The 21,059-nt window shown below is 41.2% G+C and overlaps 1 protein-coding gene across 2 annotated transcripts in view; it reads right to left on the bottom strand.

The window, feature by feature from the left end:
• Positions 1–3,058: 3,058 nt before the first annotated feature.
• COG3 (component of oligomeric golgi complex 3) overlaps positions 3,059–21,059 on the bottom strand; it is a 76,134-nt gene continuing 58,133 nt past the window's right edge. For both annotated transcript variants that reach the window (XM_035003351.1, XM_035003352.1), the window contains 6 exons: positions 19,566–19,654; positions 19,322–19,456; positions 13,905–13,980; positions 9,394–9,521; positions 8,230–8,328; positions 3,059–4,860 (listed from right to left, as the gene is read on the bottom strand). In XM_035003351.1, the coding sequence (XP_034859242.1) occupies positions 4,831–4,860; positions 8,230–8,328; positions 9,394–9,521; positions 13,905–13,980; positions 19,322–19,456; positions 19,566–19,654 (557 nt within the window). In that variant the 3' untranslated portion in view covers positions 3,059–4,830. The remainder of the gene's footprint in view (positions 4,861–8,229; positions 8,329–9,393; positions 9,522–13,904; positions 13,981–19,321; positions 19,457–19,565; positions 19,655–21,059) is intronic.

The raw sequence follows: 21,059 nt of genomic DNA, 5'->3' as shown, positions 1-21,059 counted from the left end.
GGCGTGCTCGCTGCGCAAACTCGGGCACCGTGGTGAGCCCGTGTCCTCCCCCGGCACAGGAGGGCCATCCTGGAGCTCGCCTCCCACGGCTACACACTGGGAGTTAAAGTAGCGTCGATAAAGCACTGCGCGCCGAGCTTCCTGAGCGGACTCTCAGACCATCAGCCCGCTCCCCTCCCGGGAGTCCTCCTTGCACGGGCCCGAAATCGTTCTTCCACTCACGCAGAGCCTGTCAACAGGCGGCTGCGCAGAGGTGTTCTGTTTGGTCAGCCCCGTTTGAAAATCTTCTGTTGCCGACATTTAAAGGCCCAGAGATTTCACATAGAGGCACGGGGTTCCAGGCCCCCTGGGACCCGCGGCCCTGTGCCAGGGTCTCCAGACACTGGACAGAATCACACAGGAATCAGGGACTGTTCTCACAAGGGAAAGCCGATCACCTCACAGACCGGGAAGGAAATAAAGCCGCCAACCAGATGGCCAGGAACTGCACAAATCTAGACCCCCCCCACTTCGTACGTTTGCTGGAGGCCCCACACCGGGTGCCGTCCACCGCAGAAACTTACCGTCAGGCTTCCGGAGCCTGGAGGTCCGAGATCCAGGGCTTCCCTCTGGAGGCGCGAGGGGAGCGTGTGTTCCTGGCCCCGGCCGCTTCTGGTGGGTCCTGGGCTTGAGGCAGACCTCGCCAGGCCTTCTCCCTGCGTGTGTGTCTCTGAGTCACAGTCCCCCTTTTTATATGGACACCAGTCACATTGGAGGGGGTATGGCCTCATCTTGACTACATCAGCAACAACCGATTTCCAAATAAGGTCACACTTCCAGGCCCTGGGGGTTAGGACGCCAACACAGGAATGTGGGGGGTGGGGGCACGTAATTCAACCTGTAACACTGTCTGCCTCCGTCCTGGGCCCTTCCCAGGTCCTCGCCTTCCTGAGGGGACAAATTCTGACTGACCACCATTCTATCTTCAATGACTTGGCAGGAAAAGGTGCTTCTCCTGGAAATGAAAACGAACGAAGTTGGGCTGTTTATGAATACCAACCTGTTCAGTTACACACAAGGGTTCCCTGACGGGTAACAATTGGTGACTGCCCCAAGGCAAATGGAGCCTCGTGCAGTGCCCACAAAATCACTAATGAATTCAGTAACTAATTAGGCCATGCAACAAATACACACCGAGCTTCCGCCCTGTGCTCAAGGTGCCCCTGGGGAGATTAGGCTGGGGCGCAGAGAAGCGAGCGAGAGCAAAACAAAGCAACTGTGGCTTTGTGGAGGAGCACAGCACAGCAGAGCCCCCTGGGTGAGAGGGAAGGGTCACGGAGTGAAGAGTGGGGGTGAGGGCGCGGGCTGGGAGTACCCAGGAGGGAACGAAGAACCTCCAAGAGCCCCCACCAGCACCAAGGCCAAGGATGGAACCGTGGCCCGCTGACTGGGGGCGGGGGGGGGGGCGGGATTTCATTGGCGTGCTGGGGAGCCGCCAACTTCCTACTTGGATGGCAGGAGAACTCACTACAGAGCCCCCCCCGCTGCCACAGCGGCCACGTAGAAGGAAAGAGAGACATACCAGCAACAGGAGGCCCCTTTCCCCCGTGCCGTGCAGTGAACCTCCAGCACCCTACAAAGCCTAAGTCTGCACCCGCTGGCAAAGGAGAAATGTTCTCTGGGTCCAGCTGCAGAGTCTCCAAGGAGGGCCCAAAAAGGTGGATTTGGAGCTGCGAGGCCGTAAATCGGTAACTAGCGCAGAGACCGTCCTCCCGAGCCTGCCCGAGATGAACGCGGTTGTGGTGACGCTCAGTCCAGGACCTGCCACAGCGGAGTCCGCACCAACGCCTTCTGCGTTCAAGAAATACCTACATCGGTGATACTTCCTGCGCTTATCCCTCTGTTTCTCTAGCCGCTGGCCTGTCCCCCCACCCCCACCCCGGTGACAAAGCCCTTTCCTGCCCAAGCGAGACAGTGACGAAGCCTGGCACGTGCACTCACGGACCCGGACCGACGCGGAGGGTGAGCAGTGAGGAGCCGAGGCCAGACGCACAGATGCGCGGGGGCCCCACGGGCCATCAGAGGACGGACAAGCTGGGGGACGAGCGGCCACGGGGAGAGCAGTGCTCCAGAGAGGAAGCAATGAAGTTCCTCCTTGCTGAGAAGCAACATTCTCTTACCAATGCACTGAGGTTTCTCTACCAAACGGCCCCCTTTTAAAAACGAAGGTTGACTGTTCTTTCTTGCAAGGTAATAAACAGCAGAAGAAAATTTAAAGATAGGGGATTGTTAAACCAGGGTGAAAATACAAAGTCGTTTTTATTGCTACTTCCGTAACATTAAATTTCAACACAACTCTGTGCTGACAGTACTCAGGAAACTGGCAGTTTTGCAAACAAAGAAAAATTAAATTACCTTTCAACTAACGAAGCATTAAGAGGCTTCAAAAAGGGCGCCTGGGTGGCTCAGTCGGTCGAGCGACTGCCTTCGGCTCAGGTCATGATCCCGGGGTCCCGGGATCGAGTCCCGCATCGGGCTCCCTGCTCGGCGAGGAGCCTGCTTCTCCCTCTGACCCTCCCCCTTCTCACGCTCGCTCTCTCTCATTCTCTCTCTCAAATAAATAAATAAAATCTTTAAAAAAAAAAAAAAGGCTTCAAAAATGTCTTCCCACAATAATTATCTTACCAAAAAATCCACACGGTACAAGTGAACAGACTGGTGGAGTGTACCAATGTCCATATTCTGCTTGTGATAACGTATTCTACTTTCACCGGATGTTACCACTGGGAGAAATCGGGGGAAAGGTACAGAGGGTCTCCCTGTATTCTGACAACCGCATGTGAATCACAAGCTAGCTCAATAAAAATTTCAATTAAAAAATTATTTTTTAAAAAGAATCCATACACACAACAGACACGTGAGGACAAAGTAGGAAGCAAAAATCTTTATTTTTAAAAAAATTCACATTTATTAAAAACAGCAATTTCTAGCCAAACAATATAAAGCATTTTAAATTATTTGAAAGTATGTACATGTTTTGTATAAGTAAACACTTGAAACTGTACAGATTTTAAACAAATATTCATTTAGCCAACAAGTTGGATCACTATCACCTACTCAGCACTTTGTAAGATGTTTGAGTGTTTCAGAAAGAAAAGATTCAAAACACAGGGATGAGTGCCATCACATATTTTTATCCTTAAGAATGCAGCCTGCTCTGTACATCCAATTAAATCAGTCACAGTACTATACAATAATCATGCCCTCATTTCTTTGGAAAGGCTATTAAAAAAATCAAATGTACATATAATACAGAAAACAGGATATTTTACAGTTTATTTCATTAAACAGTTTATGTATTTAAAATAGTAAGTGGAAGTAAATACAATCTTCCTGATTCATTCATTTCATGTCAAAGAATGAATATGGACCCTCTTTCCCTTCTACCTTCCCAAAACAGACTATTAAGCTCTCTCAAGCCACATTCACCACCAATTTGAATGGAGTTGAGAAACAAGTGACCTGTTTAAAGTGACAGACATCAGGATATATAACCTATCTACACACTGCAAGAGGCTCCTGCAAGGGGACGAGTCCTGTAGAATGAGGTCCGCTGGCTACATTCCAGAACCCTCTTCAGTGTTCCATCTCTGGATAGTGTTTGAGTAGCTCAAAATTCCTTCTGAACCAAAAAGCAGCTTATGTGAGGCGAAACCAATCCACTCAGGAGATAGTTTTTTGTGGGCAAACTCACAGATGTGCATCATTTATCTGATGATTCCCTGATATCATATGGTAGGTTTTAAGGGGTGGGCCATCTTCATCCTCCTCGTCTTTGTTAGTTAAATGTATCCTGCCGTGACAGGGCTAGAGCCCCACGACGTTGGTACACAGCACAGCCAAAGAACGAATACACGGGACATGAAAGTGTCCGCTGTTCAAAGAACTACTAAAACTGAAGGCAGTGCACAGAAAGCTGGTAACCCTAACCTTCCTGCGTGAGATACACTATTGAGCAGGCTGCCTCCTCTCCCTTACGGGCCAGATTTAAGACATCTTAATTGGTGCTTCCCGTTCACAAACACGGACTATTGTACCATGAAGATTCTCATCAAAGATACTGCACACATCTATTATGAGGAGGCTCCAGCCCCTGTGTTTGAATGTTCTGCACCTAAGCAATTCAAGGAGTACAGACGCTGGGACCTTACACAGGCTTCTTGCACCTTGAAACTACCTCACATCAAACACACAGAAAGAGAACACCCCAAATTCCCAGGAAAGCAGAATCTGTTCTCAGATGCACCCAATCTACTCCAAACAAAACTTCAAAGTGATAGGAGAAACATTACATTAAATAGAGTGCAGAAATAAGATTTCTGGAAGTAAAAAAGAGCCGCCGTGGAATCTCTGTGGCTCAAAGTGTTGCAGTGTTTCACGCTTTAACAAACCCTCCTCGTAGAAGCTTTCTAATTAACAGTCCTTCTGTAAAGTTCTTCTTCACACTACTTATTGTAACCTAGTTTCAAATTGCACATCTTTTGCTAAGAACCATTTCCCTGTGTGCCCACCATAGCTACCTCTAAAAAACTCACTTTTCTCGTGACCTTTTCAAGAAGGCAGTTCTCACGCTCCCAGATTAATCTTTGGCATTTTGATGTTTTTAAAAGGGAAACACCAATCTTCCAAACCCTTGGCTTGTATTTCATTCTGCAGTCAGCACTGAGCAGCACGCCTGTGTGGTTCTCGGGGACACCCCCACATCCGGTTCCTCGGCGTCCTTCAGGTTGCCAGACTTCCCAGCCCGCTCGGACCGCACAGACACTGACGTGCACAGCCCGGCCGGCCTGGTTATTTAGAAACGGACAGCAGGAGGTTCAGCTGAAAAGCAAAGTGAAAGGCTATGTTAGTTCTGCAGTGGAATACCAATCCTCAAACACAGAATGACAGAAAAAGTCTAAGATTTTTAAGAAGCCAAATGGACACAGCTGGACCTGCAATGCTGGTGTGATTCGCGAAGCGGCCGCTGGGCGGCGGGCTTTGTGGCAGGTCTGGGAGGGGGTCACTCTCTATCACTGAATCGAGGCCCTCAACTTATTTAGAATCCAATGAAAATAACAGGAGGGGGGAAAAAACCCCTACATACCAACCCTGACAAGGGATAGAAATAGATCTAAATCATCAATTTCACCCTTCTCTGTGCAGAGTGTGTTGTGGGAAGAACTGTGTGTAAGACGAATTCCTTGAATGACCACTTTAAAGGCAAAAGAACAGGCGTGAGGAGTGAATTTCAGCTCACACGCTAACTCTGACTGAGCCCTAGAGCACACTGCCCACTCTGTAGAGGAGGGCGGGACACAGAGCCGGCCCCCAGGAGAAGCGGAGAAACCCACCATGGGACAGGGAAGGGAACTGCAGTCTCCACACGGCCAATCTGGCACCCGAGCCCTAGAAGACATGCTGTTAAATGAACCTGGCAGTGAACCCTTCTACACAGTACGAACTGTTTTGGTAATCAAAATAATAATGGCCCCCTACACTCTTCTATAAATTTGTACTCCCAGGGAAAGGAACACACCATCACCTCTGTTTTTCCTGCCAAAAATACAAAACCTCAGTCTAATCATGATGAAACAGACAACACCAAGTTGCACAGAATGATGGTCTCAATCAGTGTTTTTCAAACTAGGTTGCAACCCACTGGTACATCATGAGAACAATGCAGTGGTTCATCAAATGAATAGGGAAGAGAGGCAGAGCAAAGCAATTTCAGTTGTACATAATGTGAGTGATTACTGTCAAATTTTAAGTTACAAACATACACACACACACACACACACACACTAAAACATGTATCTTGCTAGCAGGAGTCCAGCAGGAGCCCGGGAACCCTGCATGTTCTTGGCAAGCTCACCTGGCTACTCCACATCTACACTCTTACAACTGACTATATATAACTGGAGAAAAAATAGACAACCATGCTCTCTTGGATTAATAACCACTGAACTCAACTGAGCCTTGCTCCCCAAATCTTTAGTGCCCCCTCCCTTTTAGTGCTAACCGTCTTCCTGTTTCACTCACAAGCATGAAGCAATCAGATGAGAGCTTCCATCGTCCTATCGTGTCCACCGCCTCCCCACATGTGTGCCCAAACACTGGGCTTTCTTTCCTTTTGCGACTGAGCACCCCCACCCCCATGCACCTAACGAAGGCTGCACCCTCCAACTGTTCCTGAGATTCCATCCCCCCTTTGCTACTCTAGGACATCTTTCCAGCATCAATTTTGCTCTCTCTCTGGATCCTCTTCATGAATATAAAAACATGCATTTTCCTCTATCTTTAAAAGGAAAAAAAAAAAAAAAGGAAAGATAACCCAATAACAAATAAAAGTAAGTTATTTATAGGACAAAGGAAGGAAAAGGCTGGAGGGGACTGAAAGGGAAGCAAGACACCTCCAATTCTACCTTGTTCTAGAATTCTGACTTGAGAACCAGGTTAATACTTTATATAATAAAAAAACAAAATTAAATCAAAATGATGGGGAAAAAAAATTTCTAAACATTGAAACAAACCTAACTGTATTATCAAGTTAGTGGTATAATCACATAGAATATAATTACTTCAAGTGACTTATTAAAAAAAAAGTATTTTAACTACAATCCTGGAACCACAGACACATCTTTTTAAAATATGGACCCATCTAGGGGCACTTGGGTGGCTCAGATTGTTAAGCATCTGCCTTCGGCTCAGGTCATGATCCCAGCGTTCTGGGATCAAGCCCCATGTCTGGCTCCTGGCTCCTGGCTCCTGGCTTGGTGGGGAGCCTGCTTCTCCCTCGCCCTCTGCCTCTCCCCTGCTCATGCTCTCTCTCTCTCTGTATCTCTCTGTCTCAAATGAATAAATAAAATCTTTAAAAAAAAAAAAAGAAAATGAACTCATTTAAAAAATATATATATATGACCCATCTATCCATACAAAGGAATATATAAAGCCATAAAAAAGAATAAAGTTCTGATACATGCTACAACATGGAAGAGCCTTAAAAACATTCTGATAAGAGAAAGAAGCCAGTCATAAAAGGCCATGTATTGTATGATTCCATTTATTTTATTTTATTTTTTTAAAGATTTTATTTATTTGACAGAGAGAGCAGGAAGTGGAAGAGAGAGAGAGAAGTAGGCTTCCCACAGAGCAGAGAGCCCTATGCGGGGCTCGATCCCAGTACCCTGGGATCATGAGCTGAGCTGAAGGCACTTAACTGACTGAGCCACCCAGGTACCCCTGTATTATTCCATTTAATGATATATCCAGAATGGACAAATCCATAGAGACAAAAGGTAAATTATAGAAGATGGAGGAATGGGGAATCTGCTAATGGCTATGAGGTTTCTTTTGGGGGGACATGAAAATGTTCTGGAATTAGATGGTGGTGATGTTGCACAACTTAGTGAACATACTAAAAACCAATGAACTGTCCACTTTAAAAGGGTGAATTTTATGGCATATGAGTTCTATCTCAATAAAAAAAAAAAAAGACCCCATTTCCCTTCCAGCTACACCTTTTCTCTCCCAATGTGGTAAAACTCCCAAAAGACTCACCCATACTCAATGCCTCCAGTCCCTTCCCCAACTCTCCACCCTCTCTGATCAGGCTCCCATACCTCACTACTCTCTCCCACACCCTCCAGTCCTTACATATATAAAACTCCTAAGCTATACCAAACTTAAAACCAGAAATAAAATACCCACCATAGCACCAGCCTACTCCTAATACATAATATGTGCTCAATAAAAACTTGCTGGCTGAACTGAATACATGAATGATAAATACAGACCTAGCTCTGTATTTAGTTTTTCAAACTTAGGAAGAAGAGAGAAAACAGAAACACTTGTAATATCAAATCCCTAAAGTAACTTTTTTTCATGTGAAATGTGGGCCTCTTATCATGCATACCGCAAGTAAAATTACTCAGCATCGTAAACACCATTACTTGAACTTTTCACAAATAGTTCATGTTAAACACAGCAATTTTCAATATCAGAAAGGATTTAAAAAAGCAATTAAAAATTATAAAGTCATCTCTAAAAATTTGAGACAGCAATTCAAAGTTTGAATTATTGCTCATCAGAATAAAATTATGTACAATTTTTAAAATTAAAATTAAAAACATGGTTACTCAAAGACATTACCTACTCAAGTAAAATAACGAAGAGGAATAAAAGTACAGGGATCTTCAAATGATGGATTACCTGTTCCATAGAAGGACAAGCAATGATCTGGACATCTTCAGGGCTAAACTCTTCCTTTAACAAAACATGGAACTTCTGGAAGACTTGCTGAATATTATTCTTAGAAAGAAGAAGAGGCAATCCCATTAAATGAGTCACTAGAAACATATGTGGTCATCTTAAACATGAAACATTAAGACTGTTAAATCTTTTTTTAAGTTTTCATTTAAATTCCAGTTAGTTAACATACAGTGTTATATTAGTTTCAGGTGTACAGTATAGTTATTTAGTACTTCCATACATGACCCTGTGCTCAACACAAAAAGTGCACTCCTTAATCCTATCACCAATCTCACCCATCCCCCACCTACTGCCCCTCTGATAACCATCAGTTTATTCTCTATAGTTAAGAGTCTGTTTCTTGGTGTTTCAGAATGTTAAACACCTGGTTTCACCTGGTCTTGGTTTCAGAATGTTAAATCTTAATGATGTTTGCCAAACAAGTGGAGGAAATGTATCTTTCACTGGATTACCAAAGACATATAATTTACACTTAATAATTCACATGCTAGTACAATCCAACTAAGCCTTATCAGATAATACTTCCTGGAAAAGCTAAACTCTAGTAAGCCCCATCCCCCCAGAGAATAGTAAGGCCTTCAGGAGCAATTTCTTACACAAAAGATAATAAAGTTCCCAGACACATAAAACGTACTTTAAAAATCAACCAATGCCTTCGGTAAAGATGTGAGCTCAACAAGAGCTGGAAGTTATGAGCGCTAAATTTGCTCTGACATTTAATCCCTTGGCAGCCACTGCAAGCCATTTATTTCCACTACTCACCAGTAAAATGAAGCATAATTCCTGAAATGCCGCTTTCTCAAGTATTGGGCCACATTCAATGTTAGGATCTGATGACTTATTTATTTACTAATTTGTACTTTAAGGTCAAAATTACCTTGCTGCCAAAGGTAACATAAAGAACTTAAGACAAAGGCAGGGGTGGATATAATCAGGCCGGTGCTGGTTTTGTAAGCCTCCCAAGAATTACAGTGATTATTAATCAACTTTACTAGAACAGTATACCTACATTTTTAAATGTCTACAGGAAGAGGAAAATGGTAGACAAGGCAAGAAAACCTGAAGAGACTGGACAACATTCAAATAACATATCACGATACTCACCCTAACAGGTTTAAACAAGATGAACTCTGTGTCTTTATTGGATAGGTACAATGACATGCTTCTCAATGTCAGAGGCAGCTTCGCTTTTATTGTCTTGTAGGCACTTGCTACAAGGTCACTGACCTTTGCTGGAAAGAATTAACCTCATTAGTGTTACAAAGAAAAAGAGAAGAAACACTTCCATTTTTATTCAGAGGGGAATAAATGGAGAGAAAAAAACGGCAGAAGAAAGGACTCCATTTCCCCCCAAATTTTCTTTCACTTTTCCTGTTTACCAAGTTTAATCACAAGCCCTATAAACATTCATTATCTACTACATACAAAATTCTACTCCCAAAGGCAAAGGCAGTAAAAGAACTCCTCCAACACTCTTCAGGACATTCATAGGGGCTATATTATGGTGCCTTTGGAATTCAGAGATAGTTAAGATAAAATAAAAAATTATTTGCAGAGAGACACTAGTAAGAATTACTTCATTATGAATGAGCTTACTCATTTACAGAACTGACTCACAGCAAGAGATGCTCTCTTGGCTTGTGAAATCATTCTCAAAACATCCACACATATTTAACAGTAACTAAAAATCCATCTGTTACATTCTTCTTTTTTTTTAAGATTTTATTTATTTGAGAGAGAGAGAGTGCGCACGTGAGGGGAAGAACAGAAGGGGAAGGAGAAGGACAAGCAGACTCTGCACCTGAGTATGAAGCCCAACGCAGGGCTCTATCCCAGGACCCTGAGATCATGACCTGAGCTGAGATCATGACCTAGGGGAAACCAAGATCACTCAACTGACTGAGCCACCCAGGTGCCCCCATCTGTTATAATCTTATACTGTATTATCAGAAAGGCTACAGAATTCCAGAAAACTGTAACTGAAACAATTACGTAGCCTAAGTGTAGTGTCTGAAAAGAAGTACAAATGGAAAAGAAGAGTAGTAATCTTTATGAGGTCATTTAAAAGAGAGAAACTACCTAGAAAGGTATGAAGAAAAAGACTGATTAATAACTTCAAAGACATTCAACTTCACTCATAATTTAAGAAATGTATATTAAAACAACTGAGAAATTTTCAGATTGGTAAAAGTGACTAAGACTGTGAATATCCACATTTGGTAAGGGTGTGCAGAAACAGGCCTTCTCATCCCCTGCCGTGGGGAGCGTAAACTGGGCAATGTCTAGCAAAACTGAAAATACACATATACTCTATCACTTAACACCGCCACTGCTAGAAATTTACCTGATGGATATACTAATAAAATACCAAGATACGCGTCTACAGGGACATTTATTAAAGACTGGATGAGGGAAAAAACCTAAAAATACTTTTAACTATTAACAGAATCATTAAAGAAATTATGCTAGAGTGACGCATTCCATGCATCACTGAAGAGAATGCACAGAGCTGGATACGCCAGTACAGAGAGGGCTCTAAGACACAGAATAAGTTTAAAAAAAAAAAAAGAAAGAAGGCAAGGAATATGGTATAATCTTATTTGTGCAGTATTTTTAAAGTCCACATATGCTAGTACATATATAACAACTGGGGGAGAGAGACTATTAATAGTTGCTACCTTTGAGAGGGCTGGTTTGGAGATGAAAAATAGAATTACTTTTCATTTTATACTTTGTCACAGCCCAAATTTTGTACTATATATTAAAAACATTTTTCTTTAAATTGAGAAGGGTTGTGGTAGAGCAGGGTAAGAAAGTATCAATGCTCTCAAGAAGAAAACAATCCAGGAATTGCTTATTTTTTATAAAATAGATGAAAGCTCCTTTAGGGCACTTAATTCCATGGGCTCTGGTTCTATCCTCACCAACACACTTCAAGAATCCCTAAGTCAGTTTTCAGAGCCCTTGATAACCAAATGGTGGGTGTGAAGCCCGTGAACAGAGCCCTCTGAGGGCTCTTTATAAAGGTATATTTCTCAGAGTAAGTTAACAAATTGGCACCCTAATTTACAACTCAATCTCCTCTGAGTTTATCATGAAATGATCCCCAGGAACCTAATCAAGACTGCATGAACCAGTCACCTTGGGTTTCTAGGGCCCTAGACAAGTCCCTAGATTGTTCTTGATGCTCCCAGCCAAAGGCCCAAACATCCCCGACATTTCAGTGCAGGCTTCTTGTACTACAGATAAAGAAAAGCAACTCCACAGCTCTGCGCAGCTACATGGGACAGATGATACAACAGCTAAGTGAACTGGATGGAGTGCCACTGCTCTATCTGCCAAGACCTCCTCCCTTAAAAGACAGAGAATGGGTTAATGACAAAGCAGCAAGCCCCACTGCAATCTGTCCTGTTGTCCGCTTCCTTTCATCCACTCCTGCTTTACTAATGCTGCAGAGCACAGCACACCTAACACTGCAAGCTCCACTCAGATTCCACTTGAGAAAATGACAGCCCGTTTTGAGTGAAGGAGGATCTTTCCAAAGAGGAAAGAAAAATACGTTAATTATGCATCAAGCCCCTGGGCTTAGTTGTATTAAATACGCCTATGCCTGTTTATTGGTTTCTACCTATTTTAAGAAAGATTTATTGCACCCAAGAGCTTCATTTACATAAACATTCAAAATAAAATCAGCTTCTATTTCTAAATAAGCCCTATAAAACACTGAAACCTTGACCCAAAGCCCCAATTAATCCACAGGCGGTCAGAATTCCTTCTAGAATTGTGCTGAGTTATGGAGTGACAAGACTGCTCCTGACTGTGAGGGGTCAGAACAGGCGGCTACCACCACAGCCAACTGTGATTAGAATTTCCAGCGTTGTGGCACCTGGGTGACTCGGGGCCCTGAGATCAAGCCCTGCATCGGGCTCCGTGTGGAGCCTGCCCAAGATTCTCTCTCTCCCTCTCCTCCGGCCCCTCCCCACCCCCACGCTTTCATGCTCTCTAAAAATAAATAAATAAAATAAACTTTAAAAAGAATTTCCAGTGTGATCAATAAAAGAAACTGATTTTCTGTCTTCTGACAGAATGTACTACTGCATCAAGTAGGATCTCTGTCCTTTGGTAAGATGATGAAGATTTCAATCTCACATGATACAAAGGTTTAAAATAATGCAGACAGTAAAATATTTACTGTCTCCAACACAGGTAAACAAAAGACCGAAAGCAGTCAAAAAGTTCATATGCAATAAAGCAAATCAATGCAAACTTATACTGGTATCATCAAAGTTCATATGACAAATTTGTGAAATAAAATCCTATCTTCCATTCAAATACAACTGATAATTCTGTACACTTACAAATCCTATGAGATGCACAGCTACTCTTTTAGCTTCTCAGTTCTAGTTAAACTTCAAATTAACCTGAGCCATTATTAAGAGTAACTGAAGGGCGCCTGGGTGGCTCAGTTGGTTAGGCGACTGCCTTCGGCTCAGGTCATGATCCTGGAGTCCCGGGATCGAGTCCCACATCAGGCTCCCTGCTCAGCGGGGGGTCTGCTTCTCCCTCTGACCCTCCTCCCTCTCATGCTCTCTGTCTCTCATTCTCTCTGTCTCAAATAAATAAATAAAATCTTAAAAAAAAAAAAAGAGTAACTGAAAATTTTTAGAAGGCCCTCAATTCTTTTCCCCAAAAGAAAAAATACCTGACAAATATATCATTCTTTCAATATGGAAAACCAATCATATTAAAAACCTAACGTTAGATTAGGTGCTAGCAGAATGTCAATTTTTTATGGACGCTAAAGGTGAATTTGGATCTCCCTTTCAGCTAAAAGCTGCCCTACCAACTTGGATACAGCTTCTCCATAATTAAAACATGATTCTTTTACCATTTTGCCCTTTTAGGTTCCAAAAGATCTCTTTCCTGATGTGGGCCAGGGACCAGCCAGAAATACTAATCCTCCAAAATGATTTATTCTGGCTTAATGGCAACTTAAAAAGCCACAAAATGAACCAAAAGTAACCCACAAAGTTGTGATTCTAAATGTCCGAGGTCTAATGCTAAAGATAAAAAAAAGAAAAAAACCCTCTGGCACAAAAAAATTTATATTTAAGAAAGAGTAAAACTGGGAATATCTCAAGCATGTCTGCCAACTCCCCACTTACACCACAATTTTTATAATTTTCTTGAACACTCTAAAAATGTTAACAAACTGAGGATGTAACTTACATAAAACGTGAAACAAAATAATGACCAACATCCTTCATTTAATACTTGAGAACAGTAGCGTTCCCTCCCTAATTGCAGACTACCAAAAACAGTACTTTCATCAAAGCTCTAATACAATGAAAAGCAGGTGTACAGAAACAAACTGTTTCCATCTAAGCCCCGTTTATTTTTAACTCTGTATTTTTTCTTTTTAATTCTTGTTTCCTTGGAATGCTTTTTGAAATGCAAGTAGTGCTGGCCCATTAAGACCTGTCAGCTCCAAACTGCACCTTGCATCAACACAAACCACAGAAGTAGGAAACCAACTCCAAGCTGTCAGAGACTATATAAATGCAAATTAATCAACATCCTAAAAAAAGAAATCCCTGATAGTAAAATGTGAATACCTGGCTGTGCCCAAGGCTGCTGTGAAAGAGTATACTTGGGTCCTCCCTGACTGGCCATCGTCTTCAATGCTGAAACCTGTTAGACAAGACAAAAAGAAACACGTTTCTTTTCATTTCACGTCTCTCCAAGGACACACCACCATCTGAACCTATTAAAACATAATGATAGTCAAATGTGCAATCCTAAAAAAATGCGTTGTAACTCATAATCCTTCCAACTAATAACATATTTTAGCAAAACTACTTTAGTGATTTCAAGGCATCTGCTGTCTTACAAAAAAACACCACCAATGTCCTGAGATATTCTGCCTGAAACATTTTAGAGAAGGAAGACAAAACTGAGGACCTAGGAAAAATACGGAAACAAAACAGGTCCCTTTTTAAGTGGACTGTTATGTCAACATTAAATTATTATTGTATGCTGTTAGAAAAATGTCACCCCAGCAGGACAAAGCTCCTTTACATACCTAGAGATTCCTTTTCTTTATTATATTTCAGGCAGAGAGAAGGTTATGAAAACAAGATTTTCAAACAGCATCAAAACGCACACGACCAACCACTGCTACAGGTAGACTCAGATGCCCACCTTTCATTCATCTCCCTTTCATTCCTCAGCCATCAGTACAGAGAAGCAAACATAAAAAAGTACATTTGGCTGCTTGGACAAGTCTGTTCTTAAGATGTTCTCAAGATGGCAAATCATGGTGGGGTAGTTGGTAACTAAGGTGTCGCTGGGGAAGGTGAAGGACAGAAACTGCATAAAACATTTTTTAAATGGACTGTTAGGTGCCAAAGGTCCCAACTGTGACCTTGGCCTCACTAGATAGTCTCATTAGAAAAATTTGAGACCCAACACTTTCCGATTAAAGAAGGCCACAAAAATATTTAGGCAGAAGACGGGCACAGACAGAATACAATGTTAAGTAAGCTCACATTCCTGGACTACCCTAGGCCTTTGCTCATGCTGCCATGTGTATAAAATCACCCCTTTTCTATTGTCTATCCCTCTCGATAGCTTTACTTTGTATTGTGAGATGCAGCTTTTAAAAACAAATCATTCATACGATTATAGATTAGGCAATGCTAAAAGAAACACATGTTCATTTAGTATGTATTATCCAAAATCTTTTCCAACATAAATATATAAACATACTAATGTGTCTACGTTTACAAAAATAGGAACACAGTGCTCTGACATCTTTTTTCCCCACCTAACCCAAATTTTCTGGACATTTTTCTGTGTCCAACAGTTATGTTTTATTAGTAATGGTTGCCTATTATTCCACTGATTGTTCCAGAATTTAACCAATATCATAATGATATATATGCTGTAGGCTTAGGCTGTATTAATTATTTTTATATTAAGAACAAAGACAAACTTACATATCCATCTCTATTTACTCTCTACGTAACATACTTAAGTCAAACTGCAAGGAGCATTTTCTTCAAAAGTTTTCCCCAATTAGCCCTATCTTTTTCAAAAACTCTACAAGATGAGCATAGTAGACCCACTGTCTCATGATGACATTGCTGTACACTTCATAATGTTTACATATTTTCTATCCTGATTTCCCATTAAAGTCCTTGAGAATAAAAATTAAATTTAGAGGTCAAATTCTCTTACATGCACTACAATCAAGAAAAAATTTAAATTTATAGTGTTGCTGAGGAAATTAGTAACACTTCAGAGGGAATATTAAGAATAAACTTGTAGGGCACCTGGGTGGCTCAGCTGGTTAAGCATCCAACTCTTGATTTTCGGTTCAGGTCATGTCAGGGTTGTGAGATAGAGCCCTGAGCCTGCTTGAGATTCTCTCTCTCCCTCTCCCTCCACTCCTCCCCCACCCCCAACCCAAATAAACTTGCAATACTTCAGTAAATTGCTTGGGAAAAAATGAATATTGCTAAATACAAGTCTTGAGTTTTTCAGCATAAACTGGGGGAAACACTTTTAGCTTAGTTATAAACTTGAAATGTACTTCCTTTAAAATGCTTTCATTCAGATTTGTTGTTAAAGCAAAACCTGCACTTCAAATTTGTCGTATTTTCCTATAACATTTCTCAGCATTTAAAGTACTATTACATGTATGATCTTCTTTTGGGCCTCATAATAACCTTAAGTTGGGAAGAGGGATACAGTAGCTATCTCTGCTGTAGAGATTAGAAAAGCAAGGCTTGGAGAATCTACCTTGCTACCATTTTACTCAGGAGGTGGCAAAGGGGGGCTAGAGCTCAGCTTTCCTGAGTCAAAATTCTATGCTCTTTCTACCATACCCATGACCAGTCCAACCCCTACTTCAGGGTTTGTTTCAAGCAACGGTCAATATAATGAAATTCTAAAACAATAGGAAGTATCAACAGTTTTTCGGGTGCCTGGGTGGCTCAGTCAGTTAAGCATCTGCCTTTGGCTCAGCTCATGATCCCAGAGTCCTGGGATCAAGTCCCGCATTGGGCTTCCTGCTCGGCAGGGAGTCTGCTTCTCCCTCTCCCACTCCCCCTGCTTGTGCTCTCTCTGTCAAATTAATAAATAAAATCTTTAAAAAAAGAAAGAAAAGAAAGTATCAACAGTTTTTGAGTTTAACAGAAGATATTTGATCCAAATTATTTTCGTATGAACTTCTATCCCCAACACTTAGAACAGTATTATACTCCCTAGGGTCAAATACTTAGAAAAAAGGTTATTTTTCAAGGAGCAGGAAACAGGACAATAGAGCATATATATTCTTCTAGAATTTATTTTATTTTTCTGAAGAAACTTCATTAATTGTAACAAAAAATCAGGGAAGATGTTTACACTAGTCAGATTAAGTTTGTAGAAATGATTGTCTTGTGTATATTGGGTCACTCTGTATAACTTTAGTGTCTCCAACTTGAAATGAAGATGTTTTACTTACTCTAGGTGCCAGGGATATAATGAGAATTAATGAAAACAAGGCATCTCAACAAGGAGAATCCAGGAAGGAGCTACATAACCAAAAGGCCAATTTACAGCAGGTAAAAAGGGACTAAAATCACACCCCGAGTCTTTAGGCTCAAAAACAAGTCTTCAGACAGCCCAAGAATGTTCTCTACATTCACACAGTTTGTTTTATTATGCAAACCCACATATATTTTAAAAATGAGCCCAAATTGTTCTCAGCTGAGAACATTTGTTGATGAGGCTTATATCCAAATGTTAAAATACTGAGACCTACAAGCCTACATCCAAATCCAAGATGAAAAACTGTTCCCTTTCTGCACCTATGGATGCCGCTTCTCTTGTAATCATTTATCAAGGTACAATCACGGGCTGCCTTGTAAGATGCCAACTATAATAAAAGAGGCACAAGATTCTGCACTTGCAGATTTACCTTTAAAGAAAATCATTTTAAAGTTTTAAAATCATTTATTCTGTCTCTGCTATTCAGAATACTAGTAACATCCACCAGATAAAAAGTGAAAAATGGCTTGGTCCACAAATTCTAACAAGCAATGTCTTAAACAATCACATATATCTGTGTGAACTCTAGTGCTTACGCTGTATGCCCTGTGGATGTGTGCGCGTCTTTGTCTGTGACTCACTCTACTCCAACAGGATGGGGGAAGGGACTGAATTTGGAATAAGATAATGTGAAAGGGATGCTCAGTCATCTAAGCTGTACTATCTACTAAATATTTTGACTGGACTCTGAAGAGCACTTAGGGACCAAGTTTGAAAAAAGAAAACAAGGCAACAGTGAATGATCTGAGCAAAGACAACACAGACTAAGCAGGGGGGACAGGACTGACTTCTCAATGATGTCAAGAGGCAGGGTCTTTCCCTCTCCGATCCCTCAGGGAGGAGTGGTATAGAGAGAGATGCGTGAACAGCTATACAGGAGTCCCCGCTGTAGATGTGTAGCATTCCATGGAGAACCACTATATAATTCAGACTTGGAATACATGTTCTGTTTTTTGTTTTTTTAAAGATTTTATTTATTTATTTGACAGAGAGGGAGAGAGCACAAGCAGGGGGAGCGGCAGGCAGAGGCAGAGGGAGAAGCAGGCCTCCCCGCTGAGCAGGGAGCCTGATGCGGGGCTTGATCCCAGGACCCTGGAATCATGCCCTGAGCCGAAGGCAGATGCCCAACCGACTGAGCCACCCAGGCGCCCTGGAATACATGTTTTCTACATAAATCTCTAATTTTTAAAAAATGTTCATAGTGTCCAAAACCTTCCAAAATGCATAATTAGAGAGTTATACCAGATTTACCAAACTTACACTACCATCAATTTGGACAGCTACATCAGTGAATTTTCATTCTCTTGACTTCTTGACTGTGCTTTTCCAGAAAAAACCTTTAATCCTAGATTTCATTATAATCAACTTGCTTATGTCAGATGATTCATTCTGCAGCTCTGCTATTGCAGAATACTCATCTACAATATTTCCCACCAGCACTAATGTGGATGCTCTCCCAAAAATACATACCACAATCTACAGATTTCCTGTAAGGACAATTTCAGTAAAAACTGTACTGGACTTACCTGTAAATTACAAAGTATCGATAACTTGTGCCATTTTTTAAAAATCAAAACCCAGCAGGAAACCTTTCTACCACCACTCCCCCCTTTTAAATTTATGTGGCAGGGGAAGAAAAACACACACACACACACTCCAAATACTTGTCTGAATGGACTAAAACCCCATAAACAAGTACTATATGCCAATGATAAAAGGGCAGTTTAACTACTTTAACATTTCTATATTTGTTTTTGGTATTTATTACTATTTTTAAAAACAAGTATCTTCTATCTTTTGAACAAGTATCATAGGCTTCAGGCATATTGATGGCCCCAGCAAAAAATTACTAACAGACAATTTGCTTAGCTGTCCCCTGGTCATTTCAGAGATACAACCTGTCTCCCCAGTTAGGACTTAGGTAAGTAAAGTTGAGAGAAAAGGCTGTCATATTTTTATCCTTTTTATAATGTACTCTAATACAAGTCCGGACAGGCAGTAGAGGCTTAATAAATGAAAGCTCATCTCAAGACTGTTTTTTTAAATTTCAAGACTTTTTAAACATTTTTATGAAGTAAAGTCCTTAGTAACGGTACCTAAGTATTTAAAAAAAAAAAAAAATTAGGCTGAAACAGGAAAGTCAAAATAGCCATGATCTGATTTTTTCATTGCTGGCATTAGCCAGCTGGATGGATGTTAGTGAGGAGACAATACTTGCACTTTTTCTCTTAAAAACTGAAAACTGTGCAAGCATATCTAAAAGTCCAAACCAGAAAGCTTCCATAATAGGAAACACGGTGATTTCCTAGACGGAATCATTAAGATTTGGGCTTACTATTTACTAGCTCCTGCCAGAGTTTTCACAAGAGGGTAATTCAAAAGGAAATTGAAGGAAGAATTGAAAATTACTTTACCAAATATGCACCAAGGTCTATACCTTTGTCAGGAACTCCTCCAGCTGCTCTACAAACAGCTTGGTCTGCTGCTGAATAAACTGCTCACAGGCCGATTTCAGATGACGGTCTACATCTTTTTTAGAGTCAAGATAATGTTCTCTTATCTCAGGCGTACCCTTAAAAAGAAGATGACAATTTCCTCCTGTTTTTATGTGCCTAGAAATTACCAGATATGTAAAGAATGCCATTTATCTCCCACCACCAATGAAACAGACTCCTTCTCACCTCCAACAAGAACTCTATCAAGGCATTGTTGCTATTCAGCCTAAAAAATCTTGGAACAGTCATAGGGTTCAGGATTTTAAATGCTGCATCTGTGAAACAAAATTACTCATCCAGTGAACAGGTATAGTTTTAAAAGAAAAGACGAGTTACTGTTTCAGTGTGTTAACATACACCAGTTATCTGTGACCACAAAGCAAGAGCGGTTTCATTTCCACCAACTCACCGCCGTGAATGGGAGAGGGTGAGATTAGGGCCAACCATGGCTGCAGTACCCATACACAGTTATTTTCTAGAAGTCAAACTTGAGAAATGACTATTAATCTCAGTTATCCATTTACAGAAAAAAAAAAGATAAATGGTAACGGATACCTTAAAATTTCACTGCTTTACTTTTATGCTGCTAAATAGATTTTTCAGAAAAAAAAAAAAAAAAAATCAGATACTTACCCAGCTTCATTTGTTAAGATCCTGGCTGGCACAGAAACTTATTCATTTGAAGCAGAATGAATAAACTAATGTGTCAGCCAGAAAGAAAACACCAAAAGGACATATTTATCCCTTAACCTCCAGACTAACTAGAATCCATGCAAAGTACTAACTGAGGTCTCATTGATGTTCAAATGCAATTAAGATATAATGTTAGTCATGAGAGGTTAGAGGTTTAAAAGTAAAGAGAGCAAGTACTTTTAAGTGATAGTCAGAAAAGACCATTTCTGGGCGCCTGGGTGGCTCAGTTGGTTAAGCGACTGCCTTCGGCTCAGGTCATGATCCTGGAGTCCCGGGATCAAGTCCCGCATCGGGCTCCCTGCTCGGCAGGGAGTCTGCTTCTCCCTCTGACCCTCCTCCCTCTCATGCTCTCTGTCTCTCATTCTCTCTCTCTCAAATAAATAAATAAAATCTTTAAAAAAAAGAAAAGACCATTTCTTTGCTTTGCCACACTGCAGAAGCAAAGCATGAAATGCTTCCAGCCCTGGTTTTTGCAAGTACACGTACCACAACGGTACTTACTGCCTTGACCCTGATCTTACTGAAAGAGATCTACCAGATTCAGGACTGAAAGTAAAGCTTTGTTTCTGCTGTCTTTTCTACAAGATAACCTAAAAGACTGTCTGTGACAGCATACAGTAGGATTATACGGGCTTTATAATGTTTTAGAGAAAACAGACTTTAAACCAGGATTTGCCAAAATTTTAGGGCATTTTATTTTCTCACACTTCAGTGGATCTATATGAGAACTAAGTAAGCAGCAACAAATTATGAATTGGAAAAAAATGAAGTAGATCAGCCTTACTTTGTCCCATCACTTAAATAAAGTTAAGGACTATCAGCCCCTGGCACTCTCCAAGGTTAGAGCACTACTCCCATACCTCACACTGAAAGGACAGAAGGAAATTAACTAGACTGGCTGGGGGATAGAAGCCTCTGATGAGAATAAGCTCTAAAAAACATTACGCATTCTATAAAGGCAAAAGCGAGGAAATCTGGCTGCTGTTT

Source organism: Mirounga leonina, unplaced genomic scaffold (assembly GCF_011800145.1).
Source record: "Mirounga leonina isolate KUSES-001 unplaced genomic scaffold, KU_Mleo_1.0 Mir_127, whole genome shotgun sequence".
NCBI lineage: Eukaryota > Metazoa > Chordata > Mammalia > Carnivora > Phocidae > Mirounga > Mirounga leonina.
Note: the sequence above shows the minus strand (reverse complement) of the source record. Positions and strands in the feature narration are given on the sequence as shown.